The sequence below is a fragment of the Chiloscyllium punctatum genome, chromosome 13, assembly GCF_047496795.1.
Source record: "Chiloscyllium punctatum isolate Juve2018m chromosome 13, sChiPun1.3, whole genome shotgun sequence".
NCBI classification, from domain to species: Eukaryota; Metazoa; Chordata; class Chondrichthyes; order Orectolobiformes; family Hemiscylliidae; genus Chiloscyllium; species Chiloscyllium punctatum.
In genome coordinates this window covers 86077818-86094172 of record NC_092751.1, presented here as the reverse complement: position 1 = coordinate 86094172, position 16355 = coordinate 86077818, and the positions used below count along the sequence as shown (strand labels likewise).

The 16355-nt window shown below is 39.1% G+C and overlaps 1 protein-coding gene across 2 annotated transcripts in view; it reads right to left on the bottom strand.

Moving 5' to 3' along the window:
* The window catches only part of sec31b (SEC31 homolog B, COPII coat complex component), an 84909-nt gene that overhangs the window by 41138 nt on the left and 27416 nt on the right, over positions 1-16355 (bottom strand). For both annotated transcript variants that reach the window (XM_072583105.1, XM_072583106.1), the window contains exons 6-14: positions 16063-16203; positions 14372-14514; positions 13514-13613; positions 13094-13255; positions 10822-10974; positions 8426-8656; positions 4891-4965; positions 4206-4298; positions 1937-2045 (exon numbers count right to left, since the gene is read on the bottom strand). In XM_072583105.1, the coding sequence (XP_072439206.1) occupies positions 1937-2045; positions 4206-4298; positions 4891-4965; positions 8426-8656; positions 10822-10974; positions 13094-13255; positions 13514-13613; positions 14372-14514; positions 16063-16203 (1207 nt within the window). The remainder of the gene's footprint in view (positions 1-1936; positions 2046-4205; positions 4299-4890; positions 4966-8425; positions 8657-10821; positions 10975-13093; positions 13256-13513; positions 13614-14371; positions 14515-16062; positions 16204-16355) is intronic.

The following is a 16355-nucleotide window of genomic DNA, read 5'->3' as shown; positions in this document are numbered from 1 at the left end:
GTCCATTTTGGAAGGAAGAACAAAAGATCAGAACATTATTTAAATAGAGAAAACCTGCAACATAAAGGGATTTGGGGGTACTTCTGCACGGAAATCAGAAATTTAGCACACAGGGCTGTAGTTAATGGAATGTTGGCCCTTCTTTCAAAGGGGTTGGACAATAAGACATAGGATCAGAATTAGACCATTTAGCCCATCTAGTCTGTTCCACCATTCGGTCAGTTATGAGAGTAAGGAACTCTACAATGTGCTGGCGAAACCACATATTATTTAATTGGAGGCTATTCAGAGAAGCTTCAGTAGGATAATCCCATGTATGGATGGGTTGTCTAATGAGCAAAGGTTATTTAGGAGAAGAAGAAGTGATCTCATTAAAACAAATAGGATTCTTAATAGCCAGGACAGAGTCACCAGTGAGAGAATGTTACTCGTCATGGGAGAGTCTAGGTCCAGAGGGCATAACCTCAGGATCAAGGGGTGCCAATTTAAGATGGAGATGAGAAGGAATTTCTACTCTGAGGGTTGAGTGCCACAGAGAGCTGTGGGGACAAAGTCCTTTTTTATATTTAGGGCTGAGATAGATTCTTGATCAGTAGGGGAAATCAAGGATTGTGGGAAGAGGCAGGAAAGTGGATGCCTACAATCCTGTTGAATGATGAGACAGGCTGAAGGGGCCAAACAGCCTGCTCCTGTTCCAATTTCTTATGGTTACTGTAAGAGCAGCCCAATTCTTATTTTTATATATATTTTAAAATAGTTTCCTCCCTTGGTTTTATCAGCTTTTAGTCTTAATAAATTTAATTAGTGATTTCTGTTGGCTTCGGACCTGTACACAACTGCAGATGGCTCACGACAATCCTGTACGCAAGTGACAGATAAAGGGTGGTTGATGAGATGAAGGTAACAATGACTGAAGAAATATCCAATGGATAGCTTTGCAATTGCTACTTTATGGGCAAGGGTCAAAAAGTTATGTTTTTCTGCTTCAAATGCATTTAAGCGCTTGTTATTCTGCAATTGTGACCAGTGGCAAGATAAGAATTGAAACTATTTATCTGTTAAGGTGGCCTTGGATAACAGGTTCTGAAGTTGCTTGTTCTACTCAAAGGTTGCGGTTATGAACACTGCAAAAACTGGCTGAGGCCACAGGGAGAAAGATGTGCATCAGCAAAAGCAAATGCAATTGTCTGGCAATGATCGCAGATGAAAAGGAATTAGATAAATGTGTGTGTGACATCCTAAAAGGTGGTGTAAGAATCAGCTTAACAAACATCAGGAACCAGAGTGTGTCACTGAGATCATCAGAGAGGAGTGGTCTGGACAACTATTGAAGTCATGAAGTGCTCTTGATTGACCACTCGAGACAGATACTTGCACGTGGGAACATCAAGAGCAGATCTTGAGAGTTTTTTAAAAATTAATTAGTCAGATGTGGGCTTAGTTGGCTACACCAGCATTTATTGCTCATCTCTAATTGCCCTCAAGGTGGCGATAGCGAGCTGTCTTGGTGAACCACGGATTTCTATTTGACGTTGGTGCACTGACAATGTGTTAGAGTGGGAGTGCCTGGAATTTGACTCAGCAACGCTGGAAGTGTGACAATATATTTCCAAGTCAGGATGGTGAGTGGCTTGCAAGTGGAGCTATTAACCATTGCCCTTGTCATTATAAATGGCAATAGTCGTGTACTTGGAAGATGCTAAAGGCACCTTGATGAATTTCTGGAGTGCACCTTGGATTTCTACAGCTCAAATCAAAAGCCTGTAAACACTGTAAATGCCACCATCAGGTGCAACTAGCACGCTCACAGGAACAGTGTTTCAGTATGACACTGTGTCAGCAGCACCAGCAGTGCATGCATCTTGAAGCTTGCTGCAGCTGCTAATGTTATCGACCCTTTTCAAAACGCATTTCCCAAGAACCATCTACTATTTACCTCCTGTGACAGGGATTTCAAAGAGAGGTCTTTCCCCTGGAATATTGTCAAAGAAGTCAGAAGTTGTTGAGGCATCCCCCGCAGCTACAGACTCCTCAGAGCTTGAACTCTGGAAAAGCAGGGAAACAAAAAATTCAAAAATCATCACCTTTGAGGACAGAAGCATCCACACTCCACTGAACAAAGTTATAAACAGTACTCATTTTTTGATCTCACAACATTAAGACTACTTAGGACTGACTAGGTCACAAAGAACTATGCATGCTGTTTTTGAAAGATTTTGGAAATTGCAGTTTACGCATTAATGCTATTTAAATCACATTGATAATGCAGTGCTCATTTGTAATCAAAAGTGTGTTTTTGCACCCTGCATTCAATGAGAGAAAACTACATGCCAGCAGCTGAACTTTTTAAAAAAAATCTAGCCTATAATTAGAATGTTGGCGTTATCAACATTACTGTAGATCTACAAATACTTATAGCAATCTGTTTTAAACCTTTTTTGACATTATAACTATCGACTTGCCAAACTTAATGATGGAGTTTCAATACCAGTGCACATTTCACCTTATCCCATCCCTATTGCCCCATCTGCTGGCAACCATCAACCACTGCATAACAATCCAAACTTGGATTGACGTTGACAAATAGAATCTTGGGTAGAAGGTTTCTTCATACTGCCTCTTTCCAGACTACATTCTTTATATTCCCATTTCTGTAGTCATATCTGCTTTAGTTCTGCTTATAGATTTAACTGACCCATGGTATTCTGTAACTTAAAAAAAGGTATACCTTGCAATCTTTCCTTTTAAGAATCTAATTTATGTTTAGCAATGTTTGTCAAATTCTATTTCCAATTCACCAAGCTCACTCACCTTTTCGACATGTAAATCTAGTTCAATCCAAACTTGGATTGGCAATCGAAGATAAAATTTAAAGACCAGCAGAAACAGGAGTATGCCATCCAGCCTCTATATGCCCATGTGCATAAATCACTAAAGGTTAATGCACATTTACAAAAAGTAATGTTGTACTCTAAAATCATGAAAGGCTGCAGCACAGGAAACCATCATATCAGCACCTGCTCTTTCTAAGAGTTACTCAGCTAGTTCCACTTTCCTGCCTTTTCCCATTAGCTCTGAAATATTTTCTCTTCTGATAATTATCAAATTCCCAATGAGATGGAGACAGATGTAAAATTAGGGTCACAGGTCTCAGGACAATGGGCAGACCATCTAAGGCTGAGATTAAAGAATAATTTCTTCTGTCAGAGGGTTGAGACTTTTTGGAATTTTTTTACCCTAGAGGGCTGTAAAACTCAATTATTTGGCATTGAGGTTGAGGATCAGCCATGGTCTAGAATGGCAGATCAGGGTGTAGGGGCTGAATGGCCCACTCTTAACCCTTTTATATTGCCTTTTGAAAACCACAGTTAAATCTGATTCCATCAGTTATGCAGGTTGAGCATTTCAGATGGCAACAATTCACTGTGTAAAGAAGCATCATTTCATGTCATCTCTCGTTCTTTTAACACCCACCTTAAGTGAATGTCTTCTGGCTCATATCCCTTCAGGCAATGGGAACAGTTTCTCTCTATCTATATATGTAGGCCTTAAAGGGGTACAGCATGGATTCATCAGCATGATACCAGAGCTTAAAGTCAAATGATGAGGACTGGTTGCATAAATGTGGCTTGTAACCTTATGAGTTAAGAGGTTCTATCTATCAGCAGTATTTAAAGTTAAATAAATCTCAAACATAATTAGACAGTTTAAGTGAATTCAGGAAGCTGTTTTCCAAAGGGTAGAAATCAGAAATACTCTGCTCCAAGGCGGCTGTGGATTCTGGACCAATTAAAATTTGCAGATGGACACCAACATCTATCACAGGTACTGCATACCAAAGGAATGGATCTGTGCTAAATAAATGGAATTGAGGTTCAGATTAATCACAATCTATCATAATAGTAGAGCAGATTCAAAGAACTGAATGGCCTACTCTTGTTAATATGAAAGTTTACAGTCAGTATTAGTACCTGCCCACAGCTTGCTTGAAGATCAGAGTAAATGCCTGGACTTCAGATTCTACTGCAATTTGAACTTCTATATTATTAATTCACAATTTAGCTTTTCTTAAACTGCGACTAAATAAGTTGTCTAAGCATGGTATTACTACTGCTGGACCTGGAAAAACATACAAGTATATGTGTACCTGGAAAGGTGCCAAGGCCAACGAAGTTTGGGAACAATTATAACTGAACAGCAAGTACCTGACTAGAGACACCTGGCGTCTTCTGTACTCGTTCATTAGCTTCCACTTCTAGACTTTTCAATCGTGCACTGTTACCTAGAGCCGAGGCGATCTGAAAGCGATAATTTAATGCGGTGACCACAACTGACAACATTCAGAAAGAAAGAAAAATCAGAGAATAAATCATAAAATAGTTACAGATCATTCAGATAGATAGGAGAGGAGAAAGCATGCAAATGAGAGAGCAAAATATGGTATAAAGTGGGTGAAAGGTTAGCCTGAGCAAACAAGCAAGAGCACGTCCAAAGAAAACTAAGGGAGCGCGTAAGAACAGGAGACAGTAACAGAAAGGGGTGAAGACGACAATGTGGGCAAGACAAAATGGGCGAGGGAATTCAACGTATTTACAGAATAAAGAAAACACTTTCAAAGAAACTCAGTTTACATCATCACAGGAAATCAATCAGCTCATTGCTAAAAAAAATTCATTTTCTTTAATTTAAAAAATTAACATGATCTAACAAGTCATTGCTTGAACTGACTTTCCGTGGTTCAATGCAAATGTATGACATATTAGCAAGCAGCTTCAGCTCACTTACTCCAATGCCAATGTGTAACTATACTTATAGATTCAAACCTCACCAAATTCAGTGCTTTGTTAATACCATCTACAGTCAGACTTTCCCAAGTCATAGCGTGTTTACCTGCTTATCCAGTCCTTCCTTACTGTAGCCAAGCAAATTCAAGTATTTTGTCCGAGGGTCTTGTTCAAAGTTTACCTGGATGGAGGCAAGTATTAATCTGCATTAGCACAGAACTGTTTCACCCTCATTAACACGATTGACATTGAACCATTTAATTAGAGAGCTTTTGAGGGATAAATGGTCCTATGCCACACGGATCAAGGAGATCCTTGGTTTGTGCCAAGTTAGCTGATTTCTGGAGAACTGATGGGATTGCCTTTGTGCTCCTGAGGTGGACAGGAGGATTCTCAGACTGCACTGCAAGGATAGGATCGTGTTTGACTCAGATGGTCAAATAGCTGCTCGACAACATTCGTGTTGAACAACTACAGAGGCAAGGGATTTGAGAGCTGCAAAACAGCATACCAACAGGTGCCTACAGGAGCAAAGAGACAAAAAAATTGGAGGGAGCAGGAGTAAAATAAAAACTAACTTGATTATCAGAGAAGGACAAGCAGGAGCCTTCAGTAAGTTGGATATCTATACATTCACACTAATTGTAAACATGGTTGAGAACTAGCCGAGTGCAAATAGACAAATAGTAAAGCAAATGGACAGGTGCTTGAATTGGCAGGACTCTGTTAGTGATGCCCCATAGGATCTTGTCAATAAATATTCACTATATTTATCAACATCACAGATGAAGAGACAGAAAGCCTCATGTCAAAATTTGCTGATGATACAAAGATGTGCAATATTGTAAACAGTTTAGAAGAAGCACGAAAATTTCCAAGTCCGGTAGCACAGTGGTAATTTCTCAGGGCTAGTAATCCAGAAGTCCAGGCCAGTGTTTTGGAGACATGGGTTCAAATCCCAACATGGCAAATGGTGAAACTTAAATTTAATAGAAATCTGGAACAGAGCTGACCTAATGGTGACCATTGTCGATTGACATAAAATCGCACTAGGTTCACTGATGTCCTGCAAGGAAAGAAATCTGCCATCCTTACCTGGTTTGGCTTACATGCAACTCCTGATCAACCATGGTGTGACTGACTCGTAACTGCCTTCTGGGCAATTATGGATGGACATTAAATGTTGGCTTAGCCAATGATACCCACATTCGTGAATTAGTACTTTAAAAAATTAAGTGAATTGGCAAGTAAATTTCAATGTAGGTACATGTGTAGCCATCTAGTTTGGACTGAAAAAGAGCAGAACAATTTTTCTGGAACACAGAATAGTTTTGATCTCCTGATTTAAGGAAAGACATACTGACATTGGAGGTAGTCCAGAGAAGGTTCACTAGGATGTTTGCAGATGTGGAGGGATTTTCTTATGAGAAGAGAGTGACATCAAGGGTTTCTTCTCTCAGAGGGAAGTGAATCGGTGGAATTTTCTATCACACAGAGATGTAGAGACTGGGTCATTAAGTATATTCGGAGATGAGTTGACATTTTTAGTCAGAAAGAGAATCAAGGGTTATGGAGTAAGATGTTTAGGATTATCAGACCAGCTGTGATCTCACTGAGTGGCAGAGGAGACTTGATGGGCCAAATTGCCTACCTCCGCACATACATCTTAGCAATCGATCGAGCAACAATGACCATAACTTTAAAACTGAGGTGAGGAGATTTGGTTTCCGCTTCTGCTTTAGTTGTGCCAACACAGACTTACCATATTCATATTTCCCAACATTTTTGGGGTAGTGCTAGTTAACCTGCCAAAATGGTGACCTTGATAATGAAAACTCAGGCAAATTAACATTCTGAAAGCACATTTTAACTCATTGGTCCTACAAAGTCATGATAGACTTTGCTTTTGCTGTGCCTATTCTTCGGCATATCTGGTTATTTTCAGTCATTTGATTGTCAACAGTTGCATCTACTGTTGCAAAGGCAGGAAAGGTGTACACATAGAGTTAGGCCACAGACCAGCCATGACCATCTGAATGGTGGAATAGACTTGGGAGCTAAATATTTATTTTTGGTCCTTGGAAAATTATTTCAAACATAAATTATTTTGGATGGCGAGGAAGCCACATTAACATTGCTGTCAAATGTTTTATCCATTTAACAATGAACCAGCAGATCTTAGGCCCTGTCAGTTCACAGGACAATAGGTATGTAATTTCAGCAACAGTTTTCAATTATTCATCAAACTTAAGTTTAAATAATGTGTAAAACTACAAAACATTTAATAATTATTCATTGCGAAGATAGCTCTAGCTGATGGTACTGTGACAGAAACAAATCCTGTCTGGTAAAATTTCAGTATTGTATCTTTACCAATTAACATTTTAAAAAATAGTGTACTAATTTTAAAAAATTTCCTCAAACTGCATTTCTACAAGTGTTTTGTTTCCACAGAAGAAATATCATATTCAAATATTGTTTGAAAATATTTACCAGTTTCAAAGGGCAATTTTAAATTAATGGGAATGAATGATCAGAAACCAGCTAAAGTTTGCAATCTTATATTTAAGTTTTTATCTTATCTCTGATTTCCTGCAGACCCACAATCCCAACTCAAACTATATACCTCTTACTTCAGTATCTACTGCCACAGCCCACTGCCACAGTATCTGATGCTCATGTTTTCAGCTGAATAGATTGCATACTTCTGAAACACCCATATTCTCTGTCTCTCCTCATTGAGGACTATCCTCAAAGTGCACTGCTGCTGATGGTTTCGTCACCCATCCTGCTAACTCCTCCTCCACAATTTCCATATTTGTTACACCTGTCTGATGTGCTTCAAACAAACAAGATCCTGAGGAGACTCTACAGGGTGGAGGCTGAAAGGGTGCTTTTCCTTTGTAGGTGAGACCAGATCCCACCCCCTATTTAAGAGAGATGAGGAGGGACTCTCTTTTCAAAGAAGTCTCAAGTTTTTGAAATTCTCTCCAAGAGTGGAGGAGGCAGAGTCATTAAATATTTTTAGGGCAGAGGTAGATAGATTATTGACTAACAACGGAGTCAAAAGTCATCGGAGTAACCAGGAAACTGGATTTGAAGTCATAATCGGCTCAGCCCACGATAATATCAAATTGCATAGCAGGTTCAAGGTGCCAAATGACATTCTCTTTCTAATTTGTAGGCATTTATGTTCTGGGACTTTTTCCTACATTAATGCTACTGTAAAAGTACAACTTTTTTGCAGCATTAACCACATTATTTATTTGACAGACATTGTAATTGTCTGAAACTACAGCGTCACTTCACGCAAGGAATGGTGGGCAATGAAAAAATCAAAGCAGATTCTTGTTCACTTAAATGGTTAAATAATTAATATTCTGACCATTGCTCAAAAGAAACCTGCCTCAAAGTAACAGGAAGCCAAAAAGCTTGGATGTGTAGCTGTCTACTCCCCTGTTGGTTTCCACACTGTGGCATGCATACACTCTTAAAACATCTAAAAGTTTAGTTAAAATATTCTGAAAATGGCTTTCATACTTTGAACTAATCTTTTGCTTGAGGAACAAAGTTAGCTGTGAATTATAACAAGCATAGTTGGCAAGCTCTAGTATTCAGTAAGCTGTCAAAGTAATATGCACCTTTAAGAAGTTCCAGATGCTCTTGTCAAAATCTGTAGGAGCAGTATTAATCTTAGACTGACAGTACTGAACAAAAGCCTCTGACCGGAGAGCTGTCTGGAGTTCGTTGGAACGGTGCAAAAACTCTGTCTCTGTAGTAACCACACTGACAAACACTTGACGCGTAACAGGTTGTTGTATCTGTGGTGGAGACACTTTCGAGTTGGAAAAAGTGATCAGCTTCCCTCCAAACTGCAATACAAAGATGCAGGGTTAAGAAAAAAGTGGTCAGAAAGACGATCTTGACTTCTTTATAAGCATAATTATAAAATTACACATTGTTCAACAAATGTCTCTCAAGAAATTGTTTGGTAGTTTAGAATCCAAGTATTATTAAAAAAAAGACATAGCGTCGAAGATTTTTGTCTTGTACAAACCTGCCACTGGCAGGAATTGTAAATGTTTATACTTATATCTTTTCTTATGCAGGATAAATTGTTGCTTGCTTTGAAATTTATATTCTCGCTCTGTCCTGGTGATTAAGGGATTTGACAGTTTGTCTCCCTTTTCAGCAATACTTTGAAGTGGTTTCAGAGAAGTTAATTAGGATATTCGAGAAATTAAATCAATTCTAAATGTACAGACGCCTAAATACATGCATAGAATCATAGAATTGTACAGCATGGAAACAGACCCTTCAGTCCAACTCATCTATGCTAACAAAATATCCTAAATAAATCTAGTTCCATTTGCCAGCATTTGACCCATATCCCTGTAAACCCTTCCTATTCATATACCCATCTGGATGCCTTTTAAATGTTATAATTGTACCAGCCTCAACCACTTTCTCTGGCAGATCAATCCACACACGCACCACCTGTGTGTGAAAAGTTGCCCCTTAGGTCCCTTTTAACTCTTTCCCCTCTCACTTTAAAGCTATACCCTATAGTTTTGCACTCCCATACCCCAGGTAAAAGACTTTGGCTATTAATCTTATCCAGGCCCCTCAAGATTTACCATTAAGTGTATAATTCCTGCTCTAATTTGCCTTTCCAAAATGCAGCACCTCACATTTATCTAAATTAAACTCCAACTGCCACTCCTCAGCCCATTGGCCCATCTGATCAAGATCCCGTCGTACTCTGAGGTAATCTTCCTTGCTGTTCACAACATTTTCAATTTTGGTGTCATCTGCAAACGCACTAACCATGCCTCCTATGTTCACATGTAAATCATTTACATAAATGATGAATGACGAATAGCTTCAAACCTTTTTTATTTGTACTCATTCAAGGATTATGGCAGTCGTTGGCTAGGCCAACATTTATTGCCCACTCCTAATTGTTGGGACTCAACCACATTGCTATGGTGCTGGAGCCACACAAGGACTAGACCTTTCCTAAAACGAGTTTAGTGAACTGGATGGGTTTTTACACAACATTCGGCAATGGTCACCATGAGACTCTTAATTCAAATTCCACCATCTGCCATGGCAGGGTTTGAATTGAGATCTCCAGACATTTACCTGGGTTTCTGGATTAATAGTCTACTGACAATACCACAAGGGCAACGCCTCCTCTCAAAACAATTACAAATGTTGTTACAGCAAGAGATTTTGCTTTGAACGAACAAGATTAACTCAGGCAATTGCAGAGCTTTTCTACTTTACCACTTTCTAAACAGGACCATTATAGAGGAATCATTGTTTTTTTTAAGTTTATTTAGATATCTAAATGCTATGGAAACAGCTTGCTCTCATTTGTTCAAACCAGGAAATCTAAGATGTATATGCAGTCTTCACCTGGTGGTTTAGCTGCAGGCATTCTGAACAGTAAGAAGCTGCCTGTATAATAGGATGTTTTCTTGAAAACAAATTTCTGGCTAACTTCCTTGGACCTGACAAAACATACTGATTCTGAATGGCCACATCATAGTGCAAAAAGAAATCAGCCTACATCTATCGGGGAAAGATAACAAAAGCAGGACAAGGGAATTTCCTTTCAAGCTGTCCTGTACCCAATGTTAGACCTGAAAAGTGCACATGTCCAAAAGTTTTCAACCAAGGAATTTAAAATGAGAATGCTCATGCTGTAGCAAATACATGATGGGACAATTAACTCCTCAGGGCTAAGTCCACAACGTCAATCTAACCAACTTTGTGGTGCGGCAACAAGGGGACCATTGGGAGAAAATCAATGACATTTTTCTGAAAGATTATTCACACAAGGTCTCAATATTGACATCACAGAGTGCATCGCAATGACTTCCATTGATGCTGTAATTGAACATCACAGCTCCCTTAAAACTCCATATGTATGGCATTCCTGATTCAGGTGCAACATGTGTCAACTCCACCTTACAAGACTAGGGACAGTGTTTCACCAGCCAACCGCACGATATAACAAGTCATGACTTACAGCAAATGATGCTCCCACAGGTCGACGGATCCATTTGGGGGGTTTTTTCAAAGGAAGCACCACTGTGGGTGGAACAGATTTCTGTGGGATATCTAGAAGAGAAAGAGTCTGCCCTGTTCCAAATGGGTCCAGATTGTTGAATGAGGAAGAAATCTAAATCCAAAAACAATATGGTAAAAGGCATTTCAGAGCACTTTCGTAGATTAAAATCTGCAACTCTATAATGTAATCAAGGTTAAAATTTCAAGTGGTTCTTTAATTTTCAGAACATTTAATTCGGCATTGAGCATCAGGATCAAGAAAGGACAAATTTCAGGCCTCCGGTGAAATCTAATCTGTTCAATTGACTTTGTGACAACTCGAATGGAGAGGGAAGAAATACTTCTGAAAATCTGAGAGCGAGAGTGGTCTGGAAGAACCTGAAGCATGAATTATTACAGCTAAAACCTAAAGATTAGATTACTGACAGAGTGGAAACAGGCACTTTGGCCCAACAAGTCCACAGAGACCCTCCGAAGAGCAACTCACCCAGTCCCATTCCCCTACATTTACCCCTTCACCTAACACTACGGGCAATTTAGCATGGCCATTTCACCTAACCTGCACATCTTTGGACTGTGGGAGGAACCCGGAGCACTCGGAGAATGTGCAAACTCCACACAGACAATTGCCTGAGGCGGGAATTGAACCCGGAACTGTTATTTTCAAACAAGTCAAACAACAGCTCCTTAAGAGATTCAAGTATCATACTTAAAAATTAATGACATGAGAAAGAAGTATGTTTGCAGAGAGACAGAGTATCTTGAGAACAGAACAACAGCAATAAATATCATAGTCCTTAATGCTTGTCAATAGGTCACTGTGGGTAGCATCGAGGAGTATGTCTATTTGAAACAGATAGCTATACTTTAGGAGGAGTTGAGCATGGGGAACATGATGTTATTGAACACTACAAGCCCTTTAAATCTCTCCATATATGACAACTTTGCATTTAGATCATTGGTTGTAATGAACAGCACGACTGTTTTGCCATACGAGAAGATTGGGGTCAGTCATAATACAGGGAACACAGCAGCCACAAGCAATACTGAAGAAGAAACTGTCAATATCCTCCTCCCATAGAGATTTATAAAATCATGAGGGGTATGGATAGTGTTGATGGTAGCTTTTCCCTAGGATGGGGGATTTCAAGACTGGGAGCATATTTTTAAGGTGCGAGGAGAGAGATTTTAAAAAAGACGAGGGTAGGTGTTTAACAAAGAGGCTAGTTCTGGTCTGGAATGAACTTCCTGGGGAATTAGTGGGTGTGGGCACTTACAAGGTTAAAAGACACTGAGATAAGTACACGAGTAGAAAAGGTTTGGAGGGATATGGACCAGGAGGAGGCAGGTGGGATTAGTTCAGTTTGGGATTATATTCGGCATGGACTGAAGGATCTGCTTCTGTGCTGAATGACTCCATGACTCTATAACACATTATTTTCTTTAAAGAAGAAAATTAACATCCATGAGAATTCTAATTTTAGATAATGGAAGTTTGTACCACATGTACTTTGAAATACACAGTAGGCAACAATTAAGCATTGAATTCTTCTAATACCTCTCATCTCAATGACGCGTATTTGCTGAATCAGCTATAGCCCAGTCAGCAGCATTTTCACCTTCTGAATTCCAAGATTATGGGTGCAAGACTCCACACCAGAAATTTGAGCACAAAATCAAAACTGACTTTCTAGCGCCGTGCTAAGAATATGGATATTGTTTTTTAAAAAGTTCCTGCTTAAAACTGTTAAAATTATATTGGTTAACCATTTAAAAATGTTAACAGGTGTGTTTACTAAAAATAAACCACCAACACATTTTTTCAGCTCTGCAGTTTAAATTGGCAAATCTACAGGAAAAGCTAAACAACATTTTATATAAGATCAAGAAATATTCCTTCTCCAAAAAGAAGTCACTTTTCTGCAGTCTATTTTCAACATTAACTTTAATGTATTAAGGCAAGACCAATATTTTTCAATTAACCGTTTAAGTTTTTACTACTTTACATTCCTAGTGCTGAGGGAGCACTGCAATACTGGAACCACCCTCTTTTGAATAAGACAAAAAAAAACTAAGGGCCAGTCTGTGCCTCAAAGATGAACTTAAAGGATCTTGCTTCAAAGAAGAGCAGGGTAGCTTTCCAAAGTATGCTGGCCAATAATTACCTCTCAATCAACCTCACTAAAGCAACTTATCTGGTCACTGTCATATTGTTGTGTGTGGGACCTTACTTTATCAACATGGCTTTGTTTCTGTGCTTCCAGACTCCCTCCCATGACAGAATAAACACTGATTCGTCCATCAAAGGAAGCAGCTGAGAGGACTGCTGGGTTCCGCGGGCACCACTGGACATCAAAACACCACTGACTGCTTGTTGGCAGCTCGTAGACCACCTGAAACCAATGACACCAGCAAGACTGAGTGCCTGATTAAAACAGAGAGTTGTTGCATGTCAGATTGTAAGAGCTAGTAAAATTATCCATTAGGCTGCTGTTATTTGAGAAAGACCAAGTAAATCCCATTAGCAGATTAACTATGAAGGCTTATGTAGAATTTAGTTGTCATTTACGTCATCTTTATTTATAAAAAATAGCTTCTATCACACTTGGCTGAGACTGAACTCACTGTTGCTCCAAGTGCCTGACACCCACCTCTCCAGTGTTGGGATTCCAGCATAAGATCCTATTGTCTTTTGCACTGCTTAGGAGCAACTCTGCATCGGCTTGACACCACGATATGGAAAGAATACCCCTGAACAATAAAGTAAACATGTTAGGGAATAAATTCAACTCAACCTGCACTTTATCAGATTTCCAGCTCGAATTCTCTTTTGTACCGTATGGGTAAGCTTCTGCTCTCAGCCTTTCAACATGTGAAAGGCCTTAGCCTATCTCTGCAACTGTCCTGTTTCAACTGGTGTGAACCAATTATTTTCAGAGTTTACTGAAGACTACGATTCCTCATCCTCCCAATAATATTACAATGAAAATTTGTCCAGAAATAAACTGAGAACTGTGTAGACAGGAGGTAGAAAGGGGGTGGGTGGGACTGGGGTAGAAGACTCATTGAATGATGAGAACTGTCCAATAAATAAAGTCAAGGAAGTTGGTTTCAGAAAGAGATAGAGAAATTAAAAATGGAGGAAGAAATGAGTGAAGCAAGGAACCAAGTGGACCAAAACAAAATATCGAGGAGGAAAGGACTGGGAACAGAAGTGCTCAGCAAGGTAACACCACCTTTTAAATATCTAAACAACAGAATGTAAAAAATGATTGTATGCAAACCAGAGAAAGCACAAATGACAAACTATTCCTTATTTCCACTCTTGTTAGGTTTTTTGCAATCAAGTTGATAATTGATTTATACTTCATCTTTCAACACAACATTCCCATAAAGACATATTCCATATCTTCACGCATCCTAGCCGTTTATTGCTTCTGAAAACAAAGTTTGGAATTATACATGTGCAGTCCCATGTGGCTTACTGTGTTTTAATAATGTTTAAATACCTGGTATGATTCTCCAACACTTTGAGGGGAGACGTGGCAAACCTCAAGTCCCATATCTGCAGTATCGGCATTCGATCATCTTCTGATGCAAGAACAAGTTGAGTTGCAACTTCAGGATTCCAGGCCATTCCAGAACAACGCATCTGTAAAAGTCAAATTAGAACATGCTGATTATTTTACATGACATTAATCTACAGCTCTAGGAGAATTATTAAGGTAAATCGCTAGGTTCAATGCCAACATAGACTAATGGGCTAAATGGTGGCCTTCCATGTTATAATCACAACGACTACTAAGTAATGAACTGTAGTGTTTAAAAAACAGGTGTTTAACATAAGGGTTAGGCACTGCTCAGTCAGGTACAGCATTAGTTAAAAGCTGAATAAAGCATGTCAATACCATGCACAGGAAGAGCCCCTTGTTACATAGCTCCATTCCTGGTGTCGGTCTGAAAGATTTACTTATTTCAATCAAACTAGGTGAAAATTGGTGCTTTTCACTGGGAACTGCACTGAGACAGACTAGATGTATTCCACCGTGAATATGTAGAAGAGATCGTCATCCTATAAGAGTAGGGCTCATTCAAACCCACACCCATTGTGTATACAACATAGCTAAGGATTTTACTTCTGAAAAGCATCCATTCATTTTTCAGCATAACTCCATCACAGAAATTTTAAAAATTAAGTTGTTAAAAGGGTTATATTAAACACAATTGTCAAACCATTTGTCAAAGCTTTTCATCTTGCTCTTATTAGGCTAATTTGTAAGAATATTAATGTAATATTCTGTTTAAACTCATTGGGGGAAAAAAAAGGTGCTGGTTGCTTTGTGGATTAATTGCTCGAGGCAATACTATGGAGAATGCACCAGTTTTATGACGACTGATAGTTTACTATGAAGCATTGTCTAAATTTAAACCAGGCATATTCATCCTTGCTGATCAGCATTGTTGAGAGGAATAAATCAGACAATGGCGGTCATCCTTTTCAGTTGAAACAGGCACAGTGTAATCAGTGGCTCTGTCTGTCTTGAGAACAAGGCCCTGTGTTTTAATATTTGTAAGTTCTGTACCAAGTGGGAAACATTGAGCCTAATAGACAATTTTAAATTGATTGCCAGTGGGGTTCTTAGAGCAGTCAGTATTATGTTGCAATGTCACCCAAATACAAAATCCCAACTAATGTTGGATGCAGTTTTCACTTGTGCATGTATGAGTTGGTTGCATATGCTTCATAACTTGCCTTGTTGGGACATACTGTTTGATTTTATCCAGTCTTTGGGATGTCGGGCCATCATAATTAGTATTACACTGGCACTAACACAAAGTCTAGTCATAAAAGCATTCTGCATATCACACAAATATGTAATGTGGCATGTGAATTTTAGTGCTGGAATAAAGCTAGTTATGTAGACCATACTTGCCAAAGACTAGTGGACCATATCAAACAGAATGGCCCTTCTGCTGTTTGCAACAGTCAGGGAAGGCACTGACCACTCCCAACCATTCTTCCAGGTTGTCCTGACAAATGCAAGATGAAAAACTTTGATACAATGTGTCTTTTTGCAGCAATAACCAATAAATGGCTATTTATGTTAAACTGGTGAAACAGTGCCTCATTTTCACCCACTGAACACAAAGACACAAAGTTCTGGAAATGTACATGAAGATTCATCAAGTGTGCACTCACTCTGCTGCTGTGATCACTGACTTTGATGATAGGTTCGTTCTTTCTTAGATCCCATACCACAGCTCTGCCACTTGGATGGGCTGAAGCCAGGATGTGCTGCACCTGTCGATTCCAGGCTACACAGCTGATATCCTCAGAAGGCTGCATGAATTCAAAAGATTCCATTCACCAAACATATGAGAAACAATTTTGAGAGAAATGGCTCATAACTGGAGCACACAACTCATCCTTCAAAAGCATTTTCATCCCTTTTCATGACTCAAGCAAATTAATTTGAGGAAATAGCGTCAACT